At 38.9% G+C, this 23,418-nt stretch overlaps 3 protein-coding genes across 11 annotated transcripts in view; 1 reads left to right on the top strand and 2 right to left on the bottom strand.

Annotated features, from left to right (window-relative positions):
• The first annotated feature begins 4 nt into the window (after positions 1-4).
• Positions 5-2,873, top strand: LOC114035637 (60S acidic ribosomal protein P1). Its single transcript, XM_027851939.1, has 4 exons — positions 5-220; positions 1,830-1,904; positions 2,281-2,398; positions 2,753-2,873. The coding sequence occupies exons 1-4, from the start codon at positions 149-151 to the stop codon at positions 2,830-2,832; spliced, it is 345 nt and encodes a 114-aa protein (XP_027707740.1). The 5' UTR covers positions 5-148; the 3' UTR covers positions 2,833-2,873.
• A 4,718-nt stretch (positions 2,874-7,591) lies between these two features.
• Positions 7,592-10,928, bottom strand: LOC114035348 (60S acidic ribosomal protein P1-like). The gene is made up of 4 exons (XM_027851429.1): positions 10,715-10,928; positions 8,953-9,027; positions 8,294-8,414; positions 7,592-7,718 (listed from the first exon to the last, which is right to left on the bottom strand). The coding sequence occupies exons 1-4, from the start codon at positions 10,781-10,783 to the stop codon at positions 7,636-7,638; spliced, it is 348 nt and encodes a 115-aa protein (XP_027707230.1). The 5' UTR covers positions 10,784-10,928; the 3' UTR covers positions 7,592-7,635.
• A 4,355-nt stretch (positions 10,929-15,283) lies between these two features.
• The window catches only part of KIF23 (kinesin family member 23), a 136,660-nt gene continuing 128,525 nt past the window's right edge, over positions 15,284-23,418 (bottom strand). For all 9 annotated transcript variants that reach the window (XM_027851748.1, XM_027851754.1, XM_027851750.1 and 6 more), the window contains 5 exons: positions 20,488-20,718; positions 19,427-19,509; positions 19,171-19,249; positions 18,313-18,383; positions 15,284-16,039 (listed from right to left, as the gene is read on the bottom strand). In XM_027851748.1, coding sequence (XP_027707549.1) covers positions 16,024-16,039; positions 18,313-18,383; positions 19,171-19,249; positions 19,427-19,509; positions 20,488-20,718 — 480 coding nt within the window. In that variant the 3' untranslated portion in view covers positions 15,284-16,023. The remainder of the gene's footprint in view (positions 16,040-18,312; positions 18,384-19,170; positions 19,250-19,426; positions 19,510-20,487; positions 20,719-23,418) is intronic.

Raw genomic sequence — 23,418 nt, 5'->3', positions numbered from 1 at the left:
CGCCGCTTCGCCCCGCCTCGCCGTTTGCCTGTAAGGTCCTCGGTCCTTCCCAGGAATCCAAGGCCGCGTTGAGGTGAGGCTGAGGCTCACTTCAGCCGGCGGCTAGCACCAGGCCGGGCAGCTAGCACCAGGACGGTCAGCCCCAGAAATGGCCTCTGTCTCGGAGCTCGCCTGCATCTACTCGGCCCTCATCCTGCACGACGATGAGGTCACGGTCACGGTGAGCCGATGGGGTCGGGTCTGGCCCTGGCCGGCTGCGTGGGGCTGAGCTGAGGAGTGCGGGGCGCCCTGCCCTCTCCCGGCAAGGTCGCCTTGGGAGCAGAGCGCAACCTTGAAATCCGAGGATCTGGATTCAAATCCAGACCCTGCGGCCCCTCCGGTGACCCTGCACCAGTTATCTGCGTGGGCCTCAATTTCCTTCACTGTACGGGAGGGGGTGGGGCCCCGGGATCCGGCCTTGGTTTGGGGTCTCTTTCCCCGGAGCGTGACGCAGGACGGACAAGGTCACGACCGGGGGGCGGTAGGGGGCCGTGGGGGGCCTCGGGACCCCAAAGCCGCTCCCCTCCCCCGCGTTAACGCCTGCTGGGCGCAGGCTTCAGGAGCTATGCCCCCCCCCACCGCCTGGTGTCCGAGGCTTTCAACATCCAGCAGCTGCCAGTAATGGTGGTGATGGGTAAAACAGCAATGCTAGCTAGCGTTTCTGTAGCACCTGGTAGGTGCCAGGGCTTTGCCAGCGTTGTCTCAGTTGATCCTGGGAGGAAGGTGGCTATATCATCATCGTTGTCCCCATTTTACAGATGAGGAAACTGAGGCAAGAAGTGATTGAGTGACTTGCCCGGGGTCACAGCTAATAAGTGTCTGAGGCAGGGTTTGAACTCAGGTCTATCCATGGTGCCACCTAGTAGCCCAAGTAGACTACAAGTTCCATAGATCTAGTTGGAAGGAAATTCACAGATAACCCATGAGTAAACATGCCTGTCCTTCCCTTCCTTTCAACTTCCTCAATTAACAGATAAGGAAACTCAGCGCCAAAAAGACAATTAGATGGTGGAATGGGATGAGTCAGGAAAACCCGACTCCCACGTCGGGCACTGTGTGACCCCATGCTACTCATTTATCATCCCAGACTCAGTTTCCTTATCTTTAAAGTGGGGATAATAAAAATACCCATTTTCACAAGAATTGTGAGGACCAAATGAGATAACTCATATAAATCATTTTGCAAATCTTAAAAGCACTGTATAGGAGCTAGCTATTTTTTGTCCAAAGTTAAAACAGGCAGTTTACTAGCTCTTACTAGAGCGCAAGACCCAGAGTTCAGCTTTGGTTTTGACACTAGCAACGTGCCTCAGGCAATTCATGTAATGTTTGCTTCAGTTTCCTCAACTGTAAAAATGGAAATAAAGTAGGTAGCACTTACCTCACAGGGTTGTTGTGAGGACCGAATAAGATATTTGTAAGGTATCTAGCATTTGTAGACAATGTAAATGCTAGTTATCATTATGATAAGTGAATATTAGAGGCAGGATTTGGACCCAGGTCCTTTGATTCGATAATCTTTCTACCATATCATGCTGTTTTGAGAGCAAAGACAGATATTCATTTTATTTGAGTCCCCAGCACCTAGCAATAATTAATAAATGCTTGGATTATGAACAGTGCTTTTGTCAACATTGAAGTGCTATATCAACATTATCATTTGACAGCATCTTTGGACCCAAAAAAATCTATCAGTGTATAGTATCTAATAGTGGATGTGTTCTGGAAAGCTTATATGCCATGTTATCAGCAAAGTGAGTTCTAAATAGCATTTTATTGCTTTGTTTCAGGAGGATAAAATCAATGCCCTCATTAAAGCAGCAGGTGTAAATGTTGAACCTTTCTGGCCTAGTCTATTTGCAAAGGTAAGACAGCCTTAGCCTAGCAGATTATATAAGGAACAAAGTCACTCATTGTACAATGCCAGTACTGTATATTGATGTCAGGATATGACAAGCTTGTTTTATACTAAGAAAAGCACAAGATTTTATATGGCTCTGAATGTCCTGCAAAATCAAAACCAAGCAAGTAGGGAACAGATCTGAAGTCATTCTCCTTTCTAAGGTAGCTCTCATGGTCAATACATTTCGCCCATCTTTTCTTTACCCTGTTTCTAGAACACCCAAGTCTCTCTAACTGCTTTGTCCTCTAAAAATGAAGAGAGCTGAACCGAGTAGCCCATAAAAATAAATCAAAATTAGCTGAACAGCCAATATTTAATTGCTGGTTGTGTGGTTGTAGGCCCTGGCCAACATTGACATCGGAAGTCTCATCTGCAACGTAGGAGTTGGTGGAGGTGCCCCAGCAGCTGGTGCTGCTCCTACTGGGGGTACTGCCCCGGCAGCTGGTGCTGCCCCTGGTAAGCATCCTTTCTTCGATCTCTAAACTAGATGTAGTCTCCATAGATTAAAGTAGTTGATAGATTTGTTGAGCATCAGGGGGATGTACATACAGGCCAGGTCACTCCTGACTGAGTAGATTATCCATATTATATCTCATCCTAGATGACATGCTTTACTAGTGTTGGGTAGAAGAAATAAGGCACAAGTAAGCAAGAAGACATTATACTTTTGACTATGTGCCACCTAGAGATTTAGAACTGTGCTTGCTTTCTTGCACTGTATTTGAAGTAGTATTCAAGAAATATTTACTTCTAAGTTTAGTTCAATTCAAATAGTCCTACATTCATCTCATCATCTTGTTCTTTTTTCAGCTGAAGAGAAGAAAGAGGAAGTTAAGAAAGAGGAATCCGAAGAATCAGATGATGACATGGGCTTTGGCCTTTTTGACTAATTGTTTCTTGTAATACAGCAAATAAATAGTTGAAAACTCTGCTATGGTTGGTCTCTGTGGGTACTAAGGCACTTCAATCTCACAGCAGTGTAGGACTTGCAGAAAAGGTGGGGAGCCTCACAAACCTATTCTTCTTTTCATATTTGTGACTTTAACCTCCAGCCCTCAATACAAATTTAGAAGCCATACCATTGGTTTTCCTCACTCTCTAATCCTAGAAGCATATACTTGTGTGGCAGAAAGATCACAGAATTTTAGAGGGAGAAAGATGAGCAGTATAGTTAAGTAAGTTTAGAAATCCTAATTAAATTTAGATTCAAATTAAATTCCATCAAGGCAAAAGAATCTTGTTGGATGCAAAAAATGAATTTTTTTCTTCAAAAGAAGCAATCAACTAATTCTAGCAATCAACTTCTGACTCCCTAGTTAGTGACTTTCTCAGGAGTCCATCTTCAATGTCTGCTCTACTTTTTTTATCCTGACCTGTGATTACACTGATAAAACTTTTACAGTGAGCTTCATAAATATCAAGTATTCTCTGTCTTGGTTTTCTGGGGCACTGATGTTAAGTGACTTACCTAAACTCACTGAACTGGTAGCTTACAGTTAAAAATAAAACCACCTGAACCCCAACATACTTAACTGAGGCTAGCTTATCACTGTACCACACTTATTACTACAACTCAGGTCTAAACTTACCAACCTATTTAAAAATCTTAAGCGGTGTTCTATTGCTTTTAGGACTAAGGAAAAAAAACATTACTGTAGCATTTTAAATTTCCCACAATCTGGCTCCCTTCTACTTTTCTAAATTTTCATATTGCTTTCCTCCCCACGCTAGCTAGTGACCTATTTCCTGATGTCAGCATTCCATGACTGCTTTTGCAATGTCCACTCATGCCTATAATTCATTCCTTCCTTTCCCCCCCAACCCTTAGGAACCCCAAGCTTCCTCCAAAAATCACACCAGGTGCCACCCCCTTTGCATGGGAAGCCTTTCCTTATCCTCCTGGCCTTATTGCTTTCTTCCTGAAATTGCAGGTGTGCATACACTGCACCACCACTGCCAATAGAAAGGAAGCTCCGTGAGAAAGGACTTTAATCTCCAAACCATGAATGGGCAGGAACTTGAATTTTTTAGTTGAGGGTCAAAAATCAAAACAAATGCAAATATACATTGGGTTACTTTCCTTCCTTTTGGACAATAAATACATAAATGTAGGGGACCTCAGGTGATGTATAGAGCAAAATTTGAACTCAGAGCTACTGCTTTCTCCTTGTACTAGGTCATTTATGCTCATTTTTCACTGAAAACAAAACTTCCAAGTACAAGAAGGTTACCTGGTCCACAATTGGGTTACAGTTCTATTGTTTTCCAAATTGATCTCAAAACTTAATCCTTATTTAAATCCTAGAAGGGAACTTATTGGTTTATGTCAGTGGACATTGCCCTTTTTACATATGTGGATTGTAGAAGGGAGCAGGGCATATATTACATGTGCAAAAGCAGCTCCTGGTACTTGTCCCTGCAATATCAATTCCCCCAGTTACCAACTGGTTCTCTGACCTGCTGGATTAACAGTCCTGTTCAGTAGTTACACTGTATTCATTTTAAACTATTACTAAGCCCCTTAAAACTGGTAAAGTGCCTAAAGGTTGGTCTCCTACTTTCTACCTTTTCCTAATGCTTTATAGCTGCCTAGAGCTATCAGCCCTTTTACAATCCATCTAAAACAGGTAGAAGATTCCTTTGTTGCAGGCCCTGGACCAGAAGAGTTGAGATTTGTCCTGAGTTGCTCATGGGCTATTTCATGCTTACAAGGAAGAAGAACAAATTCAACAGGTCAGCCAGCTTCAATCACAGCTAAAACCAGGTTCTCTGCCTCCTGTTTCTAATATTTTTCCATTATATATTCAACACATATTATTGTATTATATGACTAATTCTCTAGCACAAAAAAGTATTACATTTGCATAAATACTTTTAGTACTTACAAAGTGTTTCCTTCACAAACCTGTGAGGATAGCAGCACAGCTGCAGAAGCAGACTTAAGGCTGAAAGCAGTGACCTACCTATGGTCATACAGCTTAGTCTAAGATGCTGTCGAGTTTAAGTCCAACCTCCTGACTTTATTTCTATTCAGCACCTATGCACTAATCTTTTATTGATATAATCAATGTGTGGGTGTTTCCCCATCAGGGAATTCTCAATACCAATGAAATCACAATTCAAACTAAATCCAAGTATACAGAACTGAAATACAGGAAAACTAAAAATGACCCCCTAACCAAAGTACTTACAATCTTTGATGGGCAAATGGTGTGGGAAGTGGGGTGGCCTGCAACACGTACAAAGTATATTACAAGAGAGCATTTGACCAGGCAGAGTCCTAAGAAAACCTGAAGATTACTAAAAGGATTCAAGATTTGGTAACTCACCTGGGCCTTGAAATAACAATTTCAATTGGTGGTAAAGGAATATAACAGAAGGAATGGCACACACAAATGCAGAGTGGGAGAGGTGAGTAAGGAAGTTAAATCAAATAGACACTAGAAAGATGACCAGTTAAATTATTACAATAAAGTTCTGAACAAGGATATTGGAGCTGAGTAGAGAAAACAATTTTCACAAGTATTTGAGGTGTTAGTGAGACACTCAGGCAGAAACACCCAGCAGCAAGTTGAAGATTTAGAGGAAGGTGAGATTCCAGTGAAATCTATCCATTTAAGGGTTAACTCCTCAAAGAATATAAATTCTTTATATAACATCTAATGGGAAACAGAAAACAGCATGAGGTGATAGCCATGTAAAATTTGTTTGAAAGGAAAACTCATTAACTATTAGTAGTTAGTAGTTGATTCTAAATGGGTTTAGGGAAATATAAATCATGTAATCATTAGTCAAAGTCAAGGGAAAACTCAAAAATGTTTTAAGTTCAATTTTAAGCATCAACTTGCATTTACGAAGAGTAATACAAAGACATAGGTAAGCGAACAGGTAAAATAGCCATTTTATGAACTCAACTATACAACTATTAACTAAATTCCTGTACATATAAGCTAAGGCCTTATTTGGATTTTATTAAATGGACAATGTCCAGAACATTCTATGAGAACAAATCTTTTTTTAGTTGGTCAAATGGGAGGGAATCAAATGGGAAGTCCTGGAGAGCTGCACAATAATCAGATCCATTCAGGTATAAAATAATCCTATGTACACAGCAAAAGCAGAGAAAATTCCTCTGCTCCTAAGTAACTGGAGGCAAGTGCTTGCCTACTCCATTAGCTAACACCCACCAAACCCTAGTATATAACTGAGCAACAGCTTTTAGTGATAACTGAAAATGATCATCATACACTGTTACTTTAACTGAAGAGGCAGTTGAAATCCTACTTTTATTTATTTTACCACTGAAAGCCTTCCAAGCTTAGATAATTCATGACTGCATGATTCAGTTTTCTTTCCCTTTCTAGCTACAGAATCTTTCCAGGATTAGGGAATGAGGAAAAGCTGTACAATTAGCATCTAAGTTTAAGCAAGTCAGAAGGTGAGATTCCAGTGAAATCTATCCATTTAGGGGTTAACTCCTCAAAGAATATAAATTCTTTATATAACATCTAATGAGAAACAGACAACAGCCTGAGGTGTTGACCATGTAAAATCTGCTTGAAAGGAAAACTCATTAACTATTAGTAGTTAGTAGCTGATTCTAAATGGGTTTAGGGAAATATAAAGTGCTTGCATACTCCATTACCTAACAACCACCAAACCCTAGTATACAACTGAGCAACAGCTTTTAGTGATAACTGAAAATGATCATCATACACTTTGTCACTTTAACTGCAAAAGCAGTTGAAATCCTGCTCTTTACTTATTTTACCACTGAAAGTCTTCCAAGCTCAGATAATTCATGACTACATGATTCAGTTTTCTTTCCCTTTCGAGCTACAGAGTCTTTCCAGGATTAGGGAATGAGGAAAAGCTGTACAATTAGCATCTAAGTTTAAGCAAGTCAGTCCTTAGAATAGTACACTAAGAAGCAAAGTCAAAACAGACAAAAGCATCATATGTAGACAGTGAAAACAGCAAATATTTACATAGGACCCTTTGAGTTTTGAAAAGCACTTTATATTAACTCAATTGATCCTCACAACAACCTAAGGTTCAATTACTCTTGCTGCAATGACTCCTGGGGAAGGTCACATAGTCAGTAAATATCTGAGCAAAGATTTGAACACAGGTCTTCCCAACTCTAAGTCCAGCTCTGTCTACAACCACTTAGATGCCATAGGGATATTATCTCCAGCCCAGCCCCATTCCCCAATCACAGGCCAGAGAAGCAATCTTTGTGGAAATAGGGGGGCCCCCTCTATTTTTGCTTGCCACCACCAAGACAAGCAAGCCATCCTGGGTGAAGCAAGGCACCCTGAAGTACAGGAAAAGGCTAAGATAAGCCAAAATACTGTCATTCCCTCTCCAGACCGAGGTTCTGGTGGAATAAGTCCAAGACAGTCCTCCCCATGCCCAGAGCACAGAGAAAGGCAGCTGCTAAATGCCCAGAAAACCAAGTTCTTGGCAAAGTCATTGTCAAAGGTTCAAAGCAAGAACTAGATATTTTTTATCAATAGAAATAAAAACTTTAAAAATAGTATTTAAATAAATGCTTTTTCATTCACCCAGTGCTGTCTACCTCTCCTGCATGAGCACTTATGTACTACTCATTGCTGAGATCACTTAAAAATTAGCAAAATAACTACATTTTTAGTAGAGTTAAGCCTTTTATTTAATGTTACAAAAAATATTTAGTCAAACAGACCAAAGCCCATGTCATCATCGGACTCCTCGGATTCTTCTTTTTTTGCTTCCTCTTTCTTCTTCTCCTCAGCTAAAAAGGGATAAGAATTAAAATTATACATTTCAAAACTGAATAGACTTTAAGAAGGAAAAATAGCCATAAAATTAAATGAATTTTTAAATAATACAGAATTCTGCTTTAGATACAAAACAATTTCAAATTCCCAAAGCCCAACTTCAAAGCGAAAGTCTGCTATAGCAATATTTAATTTAAAAAAAAAAGTTCTATTTAGCTTTTGTTATATGCCCAATGGCTTTGCACATTTGCGGCTATAAAACCAAAGTGTTTGCCACTAAAATACTGAAGTAGTCTAGATCTTAGGCAAGACATTCCACAAAGGCTAACAGTCAAACAACATAAGTTATTTCCTCTGGGATAATAAATAAGGAACAGCCTGGTGGACTGATTCCATGAACTCCAGGGTTGGGTAAGCTGCGGCATCAAGGCCACATGTGGCCCTCTAGGTCCTTAAGTGTGGCCCCTTGACTGAATCCAAACCTCACAGAACAATTCCTTTTATTAAGTCACAGGATCCCCACTCCTGAACAAGTCTATCAAGTGGCCTATGAACTAACCAAGTTTTTCAAACAAAAAAGAACACTTACCGGGGGCAGCTGTGCTAGCAGGAGCTGCCCCTCCAGCAGGAGCAGCACCACCAGCTGCTGGGGCAGGTCCACCAACTCCTACATTGCAGATGAGACTTGCAATGTTGACATTGGACAGGGCCTGTAACCAACATCCCATTATCAAATACTAAGTCAGTTAAGTTTTCACCCTAACCCAAAATAGTAATTATATTTAACACCCCACATTGGAGATAAATAATCTGCACAGCTTGTTTGATGATATTCAGTGTCATGATGAAACCCAGTCTTGAATCCTGAGCCAGAGGTAGTTTGCTTCTAAGCTGTAATATTCCTATAACTACTTGATACTGGAAGGAACTTTAGGTCATCTAGTCTTAGCCCCTCATTTTATATCTGAGAGAACTGAAGCTTAGAAATTAAGTAACTTGCCCAATCTAATTCCATTTGTATCACTTTAGCTGTTTTGGTACTCTCAACTACCCTACAAAATCAGTACTGCAGGTCGTGTTATCTCTATTATCCAGAGGAGGTAACTGAGGTTCAAAGACACCCAATGACTTGCTCGTGGTCACACAACTAGTACAGATGAAGAGTTCAAACTCAGGTCTTTCAGTCCATTGGATGCTGCTTTGTGCAGTGGTGCTTTTCAATGTCCATACAACCCACAGTTGTCTTACCTTTGCAAATAATACTGGCCAGAATGGTTCAACATTTACACCTGCTGCTTTAATGAGGGCATTGATTTTATCCTCCTGAAAAAGATAAAATGCTGTTGAAATTCATATTCTTACAATGACAACACACAAACTTCATATAGATTGCTCAGAAGCAATTAAGTATAAAGTAGATTAAGAAACACCAGACTGCTGAATAGGACTACAGTTTTATTCACGTACATGTTAGATTTGATTTCAAATATTAACTGCTGACCTCTCAAATTTTCACGTAAGGGAAAACAAATCTACAAGGAATCAGAAACAGTAACTTAATGATACAATGAAAAAAACCTGAAGTGACCATTACAAGTGATGATGCTAAAATTTTTAAAGAAATTAAAATCTTGCACCCTGTATCCAGAATGGATCTGATTCCATCAGAACTGGCACTCTTACTTTTCTACCTATGCAGATCAAACTCCTAAACAAATAAATCTAAGTTTGGTAGCACCCTATTGTTGTTAAGCTAAAACATACCTGTAAACAACATTTAACAAGTTTGCCCACTCTCCCAGATATTCTAATTTGAGTTTTCAAGACACTATTCTCTTCCAGGTTAATTTCTCACCCATCTGCACTACTTTGGGACTCTAGACTTTTCCACCCACCCCCAGGAAGTTCATTATTAGGAAAACTCATCATCCTGCAAATCTCATCAACCTTGATACTCCACCTATCACGACCCACTCCCTCTGATGAAAGGGTGGAGCCACTGAATTTCCAAACCTCCATTTAAGAAGGGAGCTCAATTCAGAAAATCTCATTTGTCACCTAAATAGTTGGACTACCTTACACCTGCCCCGCCTCAATTCCAAGAGCACCCTTTCTTCTTTCATCTAATTATCTCAATTCAGAGGTCTCCCAGGCCTATTCAGGATTTTTCAGAAGTTCAGTCTTATAAGTTTTTAATAGATAGCTTCAGAAGTATAAACGCTACAAAGTAACCAAAATATCAAAGTTCAAAGATCAAATTTATTTTAGTTTTGTGGATGTCAAACTCAACACGCAAACAAAAAAAACACCCCAAAACTCTCCTCCCAAATCTTATCACCTTCCCAATTTTTGTAACCTCTTCACATTGTCTCCAACTCTTCTCTGCCTATGTAACTCCCATTAGTTTCTAAATCATACCATTTCTACCTCCACAATTGTTCTCCCGTTCGGCTACCTCAGGTGCATTTCAACATAAATGCAAAGCAAAATATACTAAATAACTTGTGCCTTACACTCTATTTTTGGTGTGGCTTCTATTAAAACGGGAGGGGGATGAACCCCTGTAGACTGACCCTAAAACGCTGACCACGTAACCCATCTAGGCCTGATGGCAAACCAACCGGCCCTAAGAGCACTACAGCTCCGAAACGCTGCCAGAATCCGCGGCTGACGGGCGAGCTGAGGGCGGGCGGCAGCCACGTGGTGGAGAGGTTGCCCCTCCCCCAGCGCCAGGAGGCCGGAAGCCAAGGCGGGCCGCGTGCTCCAGCCCCAGTTGGATCCGTCCGTCAGGCCGAGGTTCCATAAGGACAGAGCGCGGCAGGCAGCCGCCCCTTCAGGCCGGGCCACTCTGGGCCAAGAGACCGCCGAAAGCGTGGCTTGGCCTGGCCCTACCGTGTCCCAACTTCGGGGCTGTCCCGCCGGGACGCACGCGGCGCGCAAATTTTGGAGGCCGGCGACCCGCGCATGGGAGCGCAGGCCTACGGGCTCCCCCAGCACATCCAACACTCACCGTGACTGTAACATCATCGTCGTGAAGGATGAGGGCAGAGTAGATACAAGCGAGCTCGGAGACGGCCATTTCAGCAGAAGGATGAGGAGAGACTTGTTTGTAGTGGTGCTAGTCGCCGGATGAAGTGAGGGGGTCACCCCAACGCGGCCTTAGCTTCCGAAGAAGAACCAAGCACCTTACAGACAACTTAAGAGAAAGATCGAGAGGCCGGCGCGGCGCCTTATATCCGCGCCGTTTGGCCAATCGGCGCACACGCCGAGCGGAAGCAGCTGGGCGGGGCCACGACCGAGCGCGTACAGAGCCAATTAGTAATCCCTCGTAGAGCACTTTACTTCCGGTTCATGCTCTGCGCGAGAAGTGCACTGTTTGTCAGGGAAGCTGTTAGAGGTTAGGGTAAGGTAGTTTGAGCTACCCGGTGGGTGCATGCAGTTCGTGCAGGAAGGCAAGTGATCGCAGCGATGGGGCAACAGGGCAGGCAGGATGGGCTGCTTTATGAGGATAGACTGTTCCAAGCTGGCCAATGCAGTCATTCGAGTTCTGTTACCAAACCCTTCCTTCTCCCAGGTGTCTGGGAGCCATCCACTCTTCACACACACACCGTAGCTAAAAGGCTCCTTACTGTCTCATAGCATAATCACCCTAGTGCAGATGCCGAGGTCAAAGACAGGACGAATCTCTCTGCATCCCTTCCCCTCACTCAGCTCTCCTACTTGCTGTCCCTCCAGCAGTACAGATCCCATCACCTGCCTTTGTGAATCTTTGGCGTGAGTGTGTAGATGTGAGATATATATGTGCATTATATCTGTCCCTCACCCCCATTAGAATGTAAGCTTCTTAAGAGCAGTTCAATTTCACAGAAATCTAGTACAGAAAAAGCATTGGATCTCAAGTCTGAAGATGAGTCAAATAATAGCTCTAAGTGACCTTGGACAAATCAATTAATTGGGGGGATTGCTTCCTTAGTTGTTTGTCCTTCACTCTTGAAGAGGACATCAGGGAGGTAATGCCATGACGTGCACTTGAATTGGATTTAAGTGAGGAAGGGCTGTGCAAAGCCACCAGCCTCACTTAATCCTCCAGTCATCTAGCCAGTGGCCAGATATGATGGATCAGGACAACTAGAGATGGCCCCAGATGCAGCTGGAGCCCTTCGTTTTTTTAAGCTAAAGTCTTTCCAGGTCTCAGTTTGACTGAGGCAATGCCCTTTAAGCGATTAAGGATAGGTAAGAAATGAGGCAGGGAATGGCCTTTTTTACCTAGGTAAAAAGAGGGGAAGAACCTCAGGGTTTCTGGCCAAAACAGAAACAATTGGCTGTTTACATTCACTTTGAGCCAATCAGGTTCCAAACAATGACCAGATGGGGCTTGGCCTGGTACCTTTGTTGGCCAATTAATGAGAGCCAGAGTGATTTGAGTTTAAGGCATGGTCCTTAAGAAACAAATCTAGCCTGTAAACCTCAAGAAAACTTTACAGGTTTCAGTGATCAAAATTACAATAGGGGTGGGAGGAAAGGAGTGAGCTATGTTACCCAAGTGGCCAGTTCCAGTACTCAGAGGTGGTGGTTGTTCGTCCTTCATTCTCAAAGAGGACCAGGACATCAGGGAAGTGAGGCCATGACATGCAAGTGAATTGAATTTAGGCAGCTAAGTGGCCCAGTGGATAGAGTGCCAGACCTGGAGTCCTGAAGACTGGAGTTCAAATCTAGCCTCATACACTTACTAGCTGTGTGACCCTGGGCAAATCATTAATTCTGTTTGCTTCAATTTCCCCATCTGTAAAATGAGCTGGAGAAGGAAATGGGCCCAGAAAACCTCAAATGGGGTCACAAAGAGTCAGACACAACTGGAAAAAAAAAATGACTGAATAGTTGTGACTGACCAAGTAAACAAAGAAAGCTGCTAGGGAAAGTAGCACTGGGTGTGGGCTCTGGGACCACAGCACTTAAGGGATTCAGCATAGAGAGACAGAGTGGCATGGTAGAAAGAATTCTGGCCTCAAAATCAGAAGGCCTTGGGTTCTCTGTGTGGGAATCCCAACTCTGTAGTTACTGGCACTCCTCTCAACCTGTTTTCCTCATCTGACCTACCTCCCTGGGTTATTATCAGGATCAAGTAAGAAAAACTATGTAAAGCCCTTGGCATGCCTGAAAATGTTAGAGATGCCAGCTGTTATAAAATAGGTTTAGACTAGATGACCTCTTACGGTCTGTTGCAGTTCCACTGCTACAATCCTATAATCTGAACACGTATGCTTATGATAAAATGTATGCTCCTATCTCTATATCCCCAGCACCTAGCAAGGCATACTGCTTGACACGTTTAGACAGGTTCTGTGATTTCATCCATATAGGGATTGTCCCATGAAGAAACTCCCTCTGAAATTCAGATCACTTATTTGCTCTGCAACAGTCATTAAATTGCTATGGACACGAAAATATTAAGGGACTTGCCTTCTGTCACATGTACTGTCAAAGGGAAGTGAACTTAAATCTTTCACCAGCAACTTTCAGGTTGTTAACTGATTAAAATGCAAGGCTCAAAGAGCAATTGTTGGGGGGGAAGGTGAGGAAATTACAAAGCTCAGGGTACAAAAGTAATTGAGGCAGTTTAACCCTATCCCCCCAAATTTTGTTTTGCTTCTCTTTGCTGGAGTACTTTCTTTCAATAAATGCCCCCATTTTCTTAGAAAGCTAGTTTATTTGATTCAAGAAATTATTATATGCACACTGAATTACAAGTGTTTGGATTATCCATGGAAAAACCATTGCTAATGTAATAGCCACTTATTTCACGGCTCTAGTCACTTCCTGTCTTCTACCCAGGAGTAACTTAAAACTTATTTGCATTCTTTTATCATCAGCCTGGAACAAACAAGAAAAAGGCAGAAATAAGACTTTTGGATCATGAGTACCACAACTCTTCTCAGATGGTATCACTAACCCAAGAGCTAGTTCTAATATGATTTTTGTCAGACACCATCCACTAAAATATAGTCCAAGATTAGGACACTTCCACTGCTAATCACACCTCCAAGTTTCAGTTTCTTCATTTATAAAATGGAAAAACTTGCACTACTGCTTCAATATTTCAACTGAAGTTGTCTACTGACACAAAAAGACCAAATATATTACCCTTCACAGATGAATAATGACTTGTTAACTTTCCCACACAAAGGATAATGTTAGGCCTTTTGTTGCCCTGGACAACCTTTTTGCACACTTATCATCCAAGAGCCCTTCCCTGGCCTCTTACCTGAAAGAGGAATGTGAGCCTGCTCTCCTTGAGCCTTTACAAAGTCACAGACATGCTACCCTCTGCATATAACTCACGAGGTATGAAAATCAGTCAGGCTTAGTACCAAGTTTAATTTGCTATAACAATTAATAAAGTCAATCTTTTCTAAGTTTTAAAATTCTGCTGTGAAAATGGAAAAGCAGCAGGAAAGCAGCAGCAGCAAAGCTAACTAGACACTTTTTCCAAAAATTCACAAAAGCATCCTGTACAGGCAAGGGCAATGCAAATTGAAAGAAGCATTGTGGTGCAAAGGTTACTAATCCTTTTTGGCAACCATCACTCACTGGATGTGTTTCAATGTTACAATGGTAAATCCTATTGATAATTTACATTTCCAGGGTTTACCAAGCATTTCCCTCAGAAAAGCACTATGAAGCAGGTAGGATCATAAGATGCTACCATTAAATTCTGTATTTTACAAATAAGGAAAAAAGAGGATTGCTTCATCCTGGATTACCAAAAGTAATAAAATAGGCAGAAATAGCAATACAAGTGTTATCCCCATTTTACAGATAAAGAAATTGAGGTACAGAGTTAAAAATTTCTAGCGATTTCTAAAAACTTTCTAATAAGCTAAGTGATTTGTCCAGAATCATAACTAGTAAGCATGAGCTGGTCTCCTGAGCCCAAGGCCTGTGTTATATATAATAAATACCACCAATGAAAATTTCTATATAACAAAAATTATCAAGGCCCAAACAAAATTCAATAGGACAAAATTCCATTATAACACACAAAATGAATAGACCCCTCAGTACTTATCAAAACATGATTTTACCCTGATAATCTTCAGGTCAACATAATGAAAAATTTCCTCACATTGAGGGCTATCCAAAAGTAAAATGGGCTATCTCATAAGGCAGTAAATCCCCCAAGACTAAAAGTCTTCAAGGAGAGGGGTCAGATGACCAATCATCTAAGATTGCAGAAGGAATTCCTGTTTTAGTATTCAGGATGGATTAGGTAATCTCAGAAGCCCTTCCAATTCTGAGGAGTGTAGGGGGAGGAAATAAGCATTTAAATAGCAACTACTATGTGCCAAGCCCTGTGCTAAACACTTTACAAATATTATACATTTGAGGCCAAGAAATTTATTCCCATGCACTTACATGTGTGCTAAAAACCATTTTCAAAGGAAACTAAAATTTATGCAAAGTAAACAGGGTATGTTCTTATTATAAATTTAGAAACACAAGGTGATGCAAAATATATTTTAAATGTAGTTGCTAGTTATATTTTTCAAATTGTTCACAAAGATACATTATATATATGTATATTTTGTTTATTAACCGGTAGTTCCACTTAATAAAATACCCTACAATTTTTTTCTAATTTATATAATACAGTTGCAACATAAAACAAAAAAATGTCTTTTCATATTATACACTTCATATTTTTAGTGCTTTTTATCCTAGGTCATTTATCAGTCAGATGCCAGAAAATTGATATGTATATAGAATAAGAAATTCAACACAACTCACTTTCCAATATGAATTCTGATAAGATAATCACTGAATTCACTTTGTTATGAAAGTTTGTATTGTCAGCGAAACATGTCTAAAGTGCATTTTTGTAGCTAAATAAATAGCAGCATGTGTTTTATTTTCAACCTAAAAAATCATGAGACTTAAGTTGGAAAAAGTCACTCTATAAAAGAACACATGAGCCAAATACACCACCCTCTTTCCCTAAGGCAAAGCCTTGCATGATTATCTATAAGAGTATACAGAAAATATACACAAAATAGCATAATCAAAAGTTAATATACAAACAAGGAAAGAGTTTTCTTTCTGAAATTCATAAGTGTAGCAGAATGTATGGAGAATTTGAATAGATGTCTTTGGAGATAAGGGGGAAAGTGTTGCTCTCTTTGCCAGTGTATAGCATAGCCAACAGCTATGAGGTATGCAATGTTAAATAAAGCAAGTTTTTGTTTTTACAGAATAGCACAGATGTTTGATTCAAAAGAAATGAATAACATGAAAAAAAATCCTTTATCACAAGAGAAGCTCAATTCATGGCTTTCTGCGCCTGAAAAATAAGAGCAACATTAGTTTGAATGTCATTATACAATATGAACTACTAAGTTTTTTGTTAAAAAAAAAAGCACTGACATAATCATACCAATATATTTAGCTAGAAGGGTGTTTTAATACCTCTTTCTATCATACCAGAACTTTTACACTTGATGAAACATACAACATCTATAAATATCCCTACCCCATTACTGCACTAAGGAAACAGTGCTTCCTCAATGCTCATTCTATGGCACTTAAAAGTTTCTAAACTGGCCACAACAAACTGTCAGAGGAGGAAGGGGACTGGAGACGAAACTCTGAAAAGGTGTTTGATTACAATAATGGAAAAAGAACAGCAAAAAGGAAACCCTGGTAGAGGAAGGATCTCAGGTTAGATGTAGAGTACCTGAAATTTCATGAGTTACTAAGGGCAAACATACCTGGACAGGAATGTACTTAGGCTACTCTCTGTATATTTCAGGCACTGTAGTAATTGGTCAAAGCCAACTTGTCACAACACATTACTAAGATATGTATTTTGAGCATTGCTATCTCTCAATATATTGGTTGAGAAACACTATAACAAAGTGCTTATTTATGTCAAGAACTAGAAGACAGATAAAAAGAAAAGCAATTATGACTTTTTTGTCTAATATGCCTTAAATAATATGCTGTAGCTGCATTAGCATTTAGGTAAAAGCTACTGTTTCAGGAGAGAGAAAGATAGGACAGAGGGGAGAAAGAAGAAGGGAGAGGGGAGAAAGAGATCTCAATGTATATAAATATATATTCTTAATCTAGATATAAATAAAAATATAGCTGTATCTCAATCTAGATAAGTCTGAGATATATATACACACATACCATGTCACATAATCCCTAAATAATAATATGTTTTAACATATTATAATGGAAGTCCAAATCATAGGATTAAAGGCTGTTAGGATGAAATTTTTAATGCTGCAATTAAATTATATGGTAGTATCTTAATGAAGTGACCACTTCAAAAAAAGACCACTGAATTAGGAATACTAAAGAAACCTAACTCCTAATCCAAGGCAATAACCACTGACAGACCTTAGCCATGTCACTTCTCGTTGAGTCTGCTTCCTTCAAGATAAAATAGGGATAATTATACCTAAACTATCTAGTTGACAGGTTCTTGTGAAAATTATTCAACACTGTTAATTCCCATCTCATTCTTCCCTCCAGAAATATACTCCTTCCTTAGCTTTCCTGACACTATACTCATAATTCTCTGCCAACTTCCCTGTATTACTCAGGCTCTTTTTGACTTCTCATCCTCTTCTTGCCCTCTACACAGGGGCATCACCAAACGGTCTGTCTTCTGTCCTTTCTCTCTTAATGATCTGATTCATCCCAATAACTTCAATTATCACCATTATACCAGAAATCATCATTTCTGGTAATCTTCAGGGTGACCTCTGCCCAGAGTTCTAGACCCAGGACTAGAACAGAACCTGAAACTCCTAGTACAGCGATCTTTCCACCAGCCCATGGTTATCAGGGAACTTTAGTATAACATTTACAAATTCACTTCTAAGCTGAAGAACTATGTACCATAAGTAAAGTAATAGTCTTAACCTTTATTACATTAAACACTATCTAGCTTATTTCACTCACAATCACATACTATGCCGGGTGTCCCATATAAATGAAAGCATTTTTATTCTTGCATATTTCTATTCTTTTAATAAATCCTGAAATAAAAAATATGTATACAGATTATTTATTTCATGCAGTTCCATTTATATAGGACACCCAGTATTTTAACAGCTAATTAAGTTTCCCCAATTAACACAGTACTGCAGCAATAACATTAACAAATTAACAAAATTTCACTGTAAAATTGTAAAACCCTGCTACAATATTATTCAGCTGCCTGGCCATTAGTAATTTGTTCCTATGGAACCTGTTGTTTAGTTGTGTCTTACTCCATGTGACCCCTTTCGAGGTTTTCTTGGCAAAGATACTAAAATGGTTTGCCATTTCCTTCTCTGGCTCATTTGACAGATAAGGAACCGAGGCAAATAGGGTTAACTGACTTGCCCAGGGTCACATAGCTAGTAAGTGTTTGAGGCCAGATTTGAACTCAGGAAGATGAGTCTTCCTGACTCCAGGCCTGGCACTCTATCCACTGTGTCACCTAGCTGCCATCCTATGGAACTAACCAGTCCCAAAACACAATTTTACTTAAAATTTTGCTTTAGAAAAACCAAATAACAAAGTCAGGGAGCTTGTCAATAAAATTGTAAAATAACTTACTTAGGTTGTGCATGATGCTGATATCCAGGTCCAAGTTGGGATCCTGCCCTCATTTCCAGAGCTACAGAACACTAATATGAAAAATAAGAGAAGTTAAAATTCAAAAGTTTCCACTAGTCACAGATATCACAAATGACTATAAAATATATTTCCATGTAAATACCAGAATTGGGCATAATTACCTCTTGGTTGCTTCCAAGCAATAAGATGACACTTAGTCAAGAGGCAGCCCGAGAGGAATTATTTGCAATTTAATTTTGACACAGTCACAGAATTTAAAAGTGGTAAAGAACAGTTCTTAAAGATCAACACAATCATTTTACAGAAAAAGAAACTGAAACCCAAAGAAGTTAAACAATTTGCCTAAGGCAAATAGAACTATAAAACACAGGGCTCCTCATTACCAGATCTAGCACTTTTTCTATCACATTCTGCCAAAAGCAACTCATTTACATATCCACTCTTGGGGTGGGGTTACTTTGGAAAAGGCTATCATTTCTCTTAGATTCTCCTTATTCAGAGCGACCTCTTTTTATTCCCAATTCTATAAGCCTATCCTAGTGCCCTGTGTATGGAATACAAGCTCTATACAAGGTCTGATGAAATTCATTTAAAATAAGAGGAAATATAAAATACTCTTTTAAGTTTGAGCATATCTACTTTGTACAAACTGCACAGGTGGCATGCTATCACACTTCAAATTATTTAATTGGAACATAAGGTTGCACAATTTAAGATCAGAAGCTTCCAATTGCATTTGTTTGTTCTTTTCTTATTAAATGATTTTCCTTGCTATCTTTTGATTTACAATGCCAAAAGAATTATTAAAATATTTCAGTATTATTTTTTGAAGCTTACCCGAGTTTCCACATCTGTCCATTCCGACTCTGTAGCAACTTCTTGTGTCGGGGCACACGTAGAAGATCTTCGTTTCCGACTGCAAAGGAAAAATATAGAATAAAAATGAATGGCAAGAATCACTGTAAACATCTCTAAATAACAGATTAGAAAATAAACGTCCCTATAACTTCATAAAATTATTTGACAATATGTTCCATCGTTATAAGAAAAGAGTATTTCTTCCAAGTAGCATCTCTGGTGACCACTCACTTACCCAGTTGGTGATTCTTGCTTTAAAGTCTCAACATCTGTGAATTGCACAGACTGCCCACCACCTCTTGTTTTAAAAACATCACCCTGAAACAAATAAAAAAAGATGACTATTACAAACTGATACATGGAATTGGCAAACTCACACTTGCTACATTTCCAATCACCCATTTTCAGGGTGGTCCTATTTCATTCAAACTCATACCCACAAGACAAAATAATATCCAGAGTATCCACAAATCCAAAGATTTCAAGCTATTTGAGTGACTATTTAGGGTACTTCAACCTCAAGTGCTGGGCTCACTCTTCACAATTTCCTGCTCAAATCCTATCATACACTATACTGAGGTTCGCTTAATCTACAATTAATTCAGAAGCCAAACAGTACTAAGGAGCAGCATAACTTTTTATGGTTTCAGGTCTAAATACCATTTTACTTTATTCTTTAGATGTGATTACCGTATTAAATTATATTACAGCTGAATTTATAGCTGCAACTAAATTGTGAATTATCCTAATATTTAACCCTTTTTTTTCTTCATTGATTACCTATATTTCTTCAACAACCAAAGAAAAACTCTTCCAAAATTACAGACACATTTTGGACTGGAGACTCTGAAAGGCCCAAAATAGCAACCAAAAATAAAAATCTCAATATTTTAAGTTTTTTAACGTGCCTTCTAACTTATATTTGCAGAATAAATAAAGGGGCAAGTATTTTCTGTTGTGGTGGTTTTCCCCCTGAAAGTGGAAACTAAAATCAAATAGCAACAATTAGAGTGCAAATTAAAACTTAAAGAAACAACATTCCATGCCTGACTGAGGGTTGGTTGATTAAGTCAACCTAGAGGACAGACCCAGTACTTAACTTGCAATCTACCCAGCTGGGTCAGTATTTTCACTTTGACATGCATCAACAAAACCAATACAACAAAGTAAAATGCTTCCCTTGTGTTTAGATCACACTGTCTTATATGTGTCAAAGCAATAGTAGGAAAAAGTAGGGGAGAGAGATGCAATCATTTTTAAAAAATAATTCTCCCCCTGTGTAAATTCATTCTTTACCTTAATTAGTTTAGTTTCAATCTCCCCATCGGAGGCTAGTTCCTGGTGGGTCAACATGTACTTCTCACACTTAGCTAGTGCCTTTTCATTTGCAACAGCTACTGTGATGGCATGGGGGACATGTGGCTGCATGACTGTTTCAGTTTGCACATTAGAGGCGGGCTTATGATCTACCCATCTGTCCCCTGCTGAGCGTGATCGTCTGTGTCGGAGACGAATTGGTGGTGCACTCTGATCAGATTGAAAGAGGAATCAAGAAACAAGCATAACCCAGAATTAATTTCATTAAGGGTATTATTAGAAGTGCAGCAGGCTAGGTTATAGTAACTGAAAACACAATATCAAGATCAAAACTCAAAATCATTTGAAAGCCAAAAGTGCTATTCAACTAATTTTAAATGTTTTCTTTGCATTTAAATAAAATAATTAAACAAATTATTATAAAATATATTTTATCAGTGAACTTCAATTTCAGCAATCAAATAAGAGAAAGAATTCTGGGTAATATTGCTAGGTTTTTCTTCATTTCAAAGGCCTCATTTTCCATTTTGATATTACCATTTTATCCTGCATACTAGCATACTTCGAGTCATACACATAAGACACTTTAATTTGTAAAAAACTTTCCTCTAAGCAAAAGGGGCAAAGAAACTCTCTATACAAGCCCTAAAATTTAAGAATAATTTAAAAAAAGAGAATAATTAATACAATAAAACTATTACACTCAAATTGAACATAACAAGTTTGAATAGTTTTGGTCAAAGCTCAAATTTCAGAACAAAAAATTTGGATAAAACGTCTTGCCCGGACATACTAAATGACTTTTCTCTGTACAATAATCCATTTATTCCACAAACCAAATATAAAAATTACTTCATAAATTCCCAAGAAGGAACACGATTAACATAGATGTCAACAGGCTATATCATCACTATCACATATATATATCTACATATATATAGATATATATAGAGATATATATAGATTGAGATATATATATATATATCTTACACACAGAGTTTGTATACTTTCTATGATCTCACTTCTGAATTCTCAAGTCATTTGGATCTAGCAAGGACTGATCAAGTACGCTCTCCACAGAAAGAATGTAATTCATGTTTTAGGAATTTAAATGTTTTCAGTATACTTTCAAATTCACTTGTGTCCATTCAGTCAACAATATTATGGAGATCTTAAAATTCCTAAACAACACATCTTGATGTAATCTGGCTCAATACAATTCACCCTGACTGGGCAGCTAGGTGGTGCAATGGACAGAGTGCCAGGAAGACTCATCTTCCTGAGTTCAAATTTGGCCCCAGATACTTACTAGTTGTGTGACCCTGGGCAAGTCACTTAACCCTCTTTGCTTCAGTTTGTTCACCTATAAAATGAGCTGGAGAAGGAAATGGCAAACCACTCCAGTATCTCTGTCAAGAAAACCCCCAATGGGGTCACAAGGAATCAAACATAACTGAAACAACTAAACAATTCACTTTACTATGGTTCCCAAATTAGAAAAAGCACCCATCTTCTTACAAGATTTTACTTCTATAAGATTCATGCCACAACAAAAGCTAGACCTAAAACTCATTTCTAGCAGCAAGAAAATAATTTATCATCTACGAGGTGACAGAGACAAAGCTGTCTTTGCATGGCTACTTCTAAAATGAGTCACCAGAAACAGTACCACATAAAAGAGGTCCATCCTTCTCAAAAACATTAACCTGGAGAGTTTTAAAGATTGTCTCTTTATATTTCCAGCTATAACAGAAAGCAAAAATCAAGTCCTAAATAAACTATAACAGATAGGCAAACTACAGCTTCTAACTTCCCCCTTCCCCTTCTCAGAGCTTGAGGAAAGTCACTGAAAGAGAGACAGCATCCAATATTCAGCTAAAAAAAAAATACCCATGAAGAAATAACGAAAATACTATAATGGAGGTTATACATAATAATGGAATGAATGTTCACATTATCTAGGAAAGTAGGAGGAAATAGTTTCCAGAAAGAAATTCAGCAAATGAATATATTCCTAAATAGCTTGCGGGGACAATAGCCTTTACAATCTACTTTATATCAGGTAGTTAGAAAATGAATGTGCTTTCTCCTCACAACTCAAATATGAATTCATTCAACTTGAAGGTGTAAAAAACCCAGATCCACATGAGAGCTTTATATTAACTATTCTGCTGCACTTCTAAATCTTTAAGATTCTGGTTTAAGTAATGAAAATATAAAGATTCACCACATCCTCTTAAATATCTCCCAGCCAAAAAAAAGTTTCAATAGACCATAAATTATTTACAAATATTGAGCAGCCATAATCAACGCCTTGCAAGTAGCTTTAGAATTTTAAGTGTTGATCAGAAAGAGACCATACACCAACCTTTGCTACAAAAAAAAAGGATTAAGGCAAAATTTGTAAAAACAAATGTTCTCAATATACTACGAAATCAATTGCTTTTTAACACATTATTTATTTTTTTTGTTTGTTTTTTGTTTTTTCTAGGCAATGGGGTTAAGTGACTTGCCCAGGGTCACACAGCTAGTAAGTGTTATGTGTCTAAGGCCAGATTTGAACTCAGGTCCTTCTGAATTCAGGGCCAGTGCTCTATCTACTGCGCCAGCTAGCTGCCCCCATTATTTATTTTTTTAAAAGAACAAAAACCTAAAATTTCTACCATCCCTTAACACTGGAGTTTAGAATAAAATAAACTACCAAATAAACTAAGATTTTACTAATTTAAATAAGTAACACTAAATGAGTAAATGCAGAATAAATGCATTTTAATTAAAAAGAAAATTATTTACCTTAATCCTTGTTATGAGCAAAAAGTATGAAAAAACCTGCACCACTCTCATGTGCACAATGTATTGTAAATTTTTTAGGACAAGCCATGATAAATTAGAATTGACCTATTAGCATTC

The sequence above is a fragment of the Vombatus ursinus genome, unplaced genomic scaffold, assembly GCF_900497805.2.
Source record: "Vombatus ursinus unplaced genomic scaffold, bare-nosed wombat genome assembly UNPS02009205.1, whole genome shotgun sequence".
Taxonomy (NCBI): Eukaryota; Metazoa; Chordata; class Mammalia; order Diprotodontia; family Vombatidae; genus Vombatus; species Vombatus ursinus.
The sequence above is the reverse complement of the archived record's forward strand: the minus strand, read 5'-3'. Positions and strand labels throughout refer to the sequence as shown.

Coding starts and splice junctions, on each gene's coding strand:
- LOC114035637 (XM_027851939.1), top strand. CDS start 149: ATGGCCTCTGTCTCGGAGCTCGCCTGCATCTACTCGGCCCTCATCCTG. Junction 221..1,829: donor ACGATGAGGTCACGGTCACG/GTGAGCCGATGG, acceptor GCTTTGTTTCAG/GAGGATAAAATCAATGCCCT. Junction 2,399..2,752: donor GGCAGCTGGTGCTGCCCCTG/GTAAGCATCCTT, acceptor TTCTTTTTTCAG/CTGAAGAGAAGAAAGAGGAA.
- LOC114035348 (XM_027851429.1), bottom strand. CDS start 10,783: ATGGCCGTCTCCGAGCTCGCTTGTATCTACTCTGCCCTCATCCTTCAC. Junction 8,415..8,952: donor GGCCAGTATTATTTGCAAAG/GTAAGACAACTG, acceptor TGTTGGTTACAG/GCCCTGTCCAATGTCAACAT. Junction 7,719..8,293: donor TGCTAGCACAGCTGCCCCCG/GTAAGTGTTCTT, acceptor ATCCCTTTTTAG/CTGAGGAGAAGAAGAAAGAG.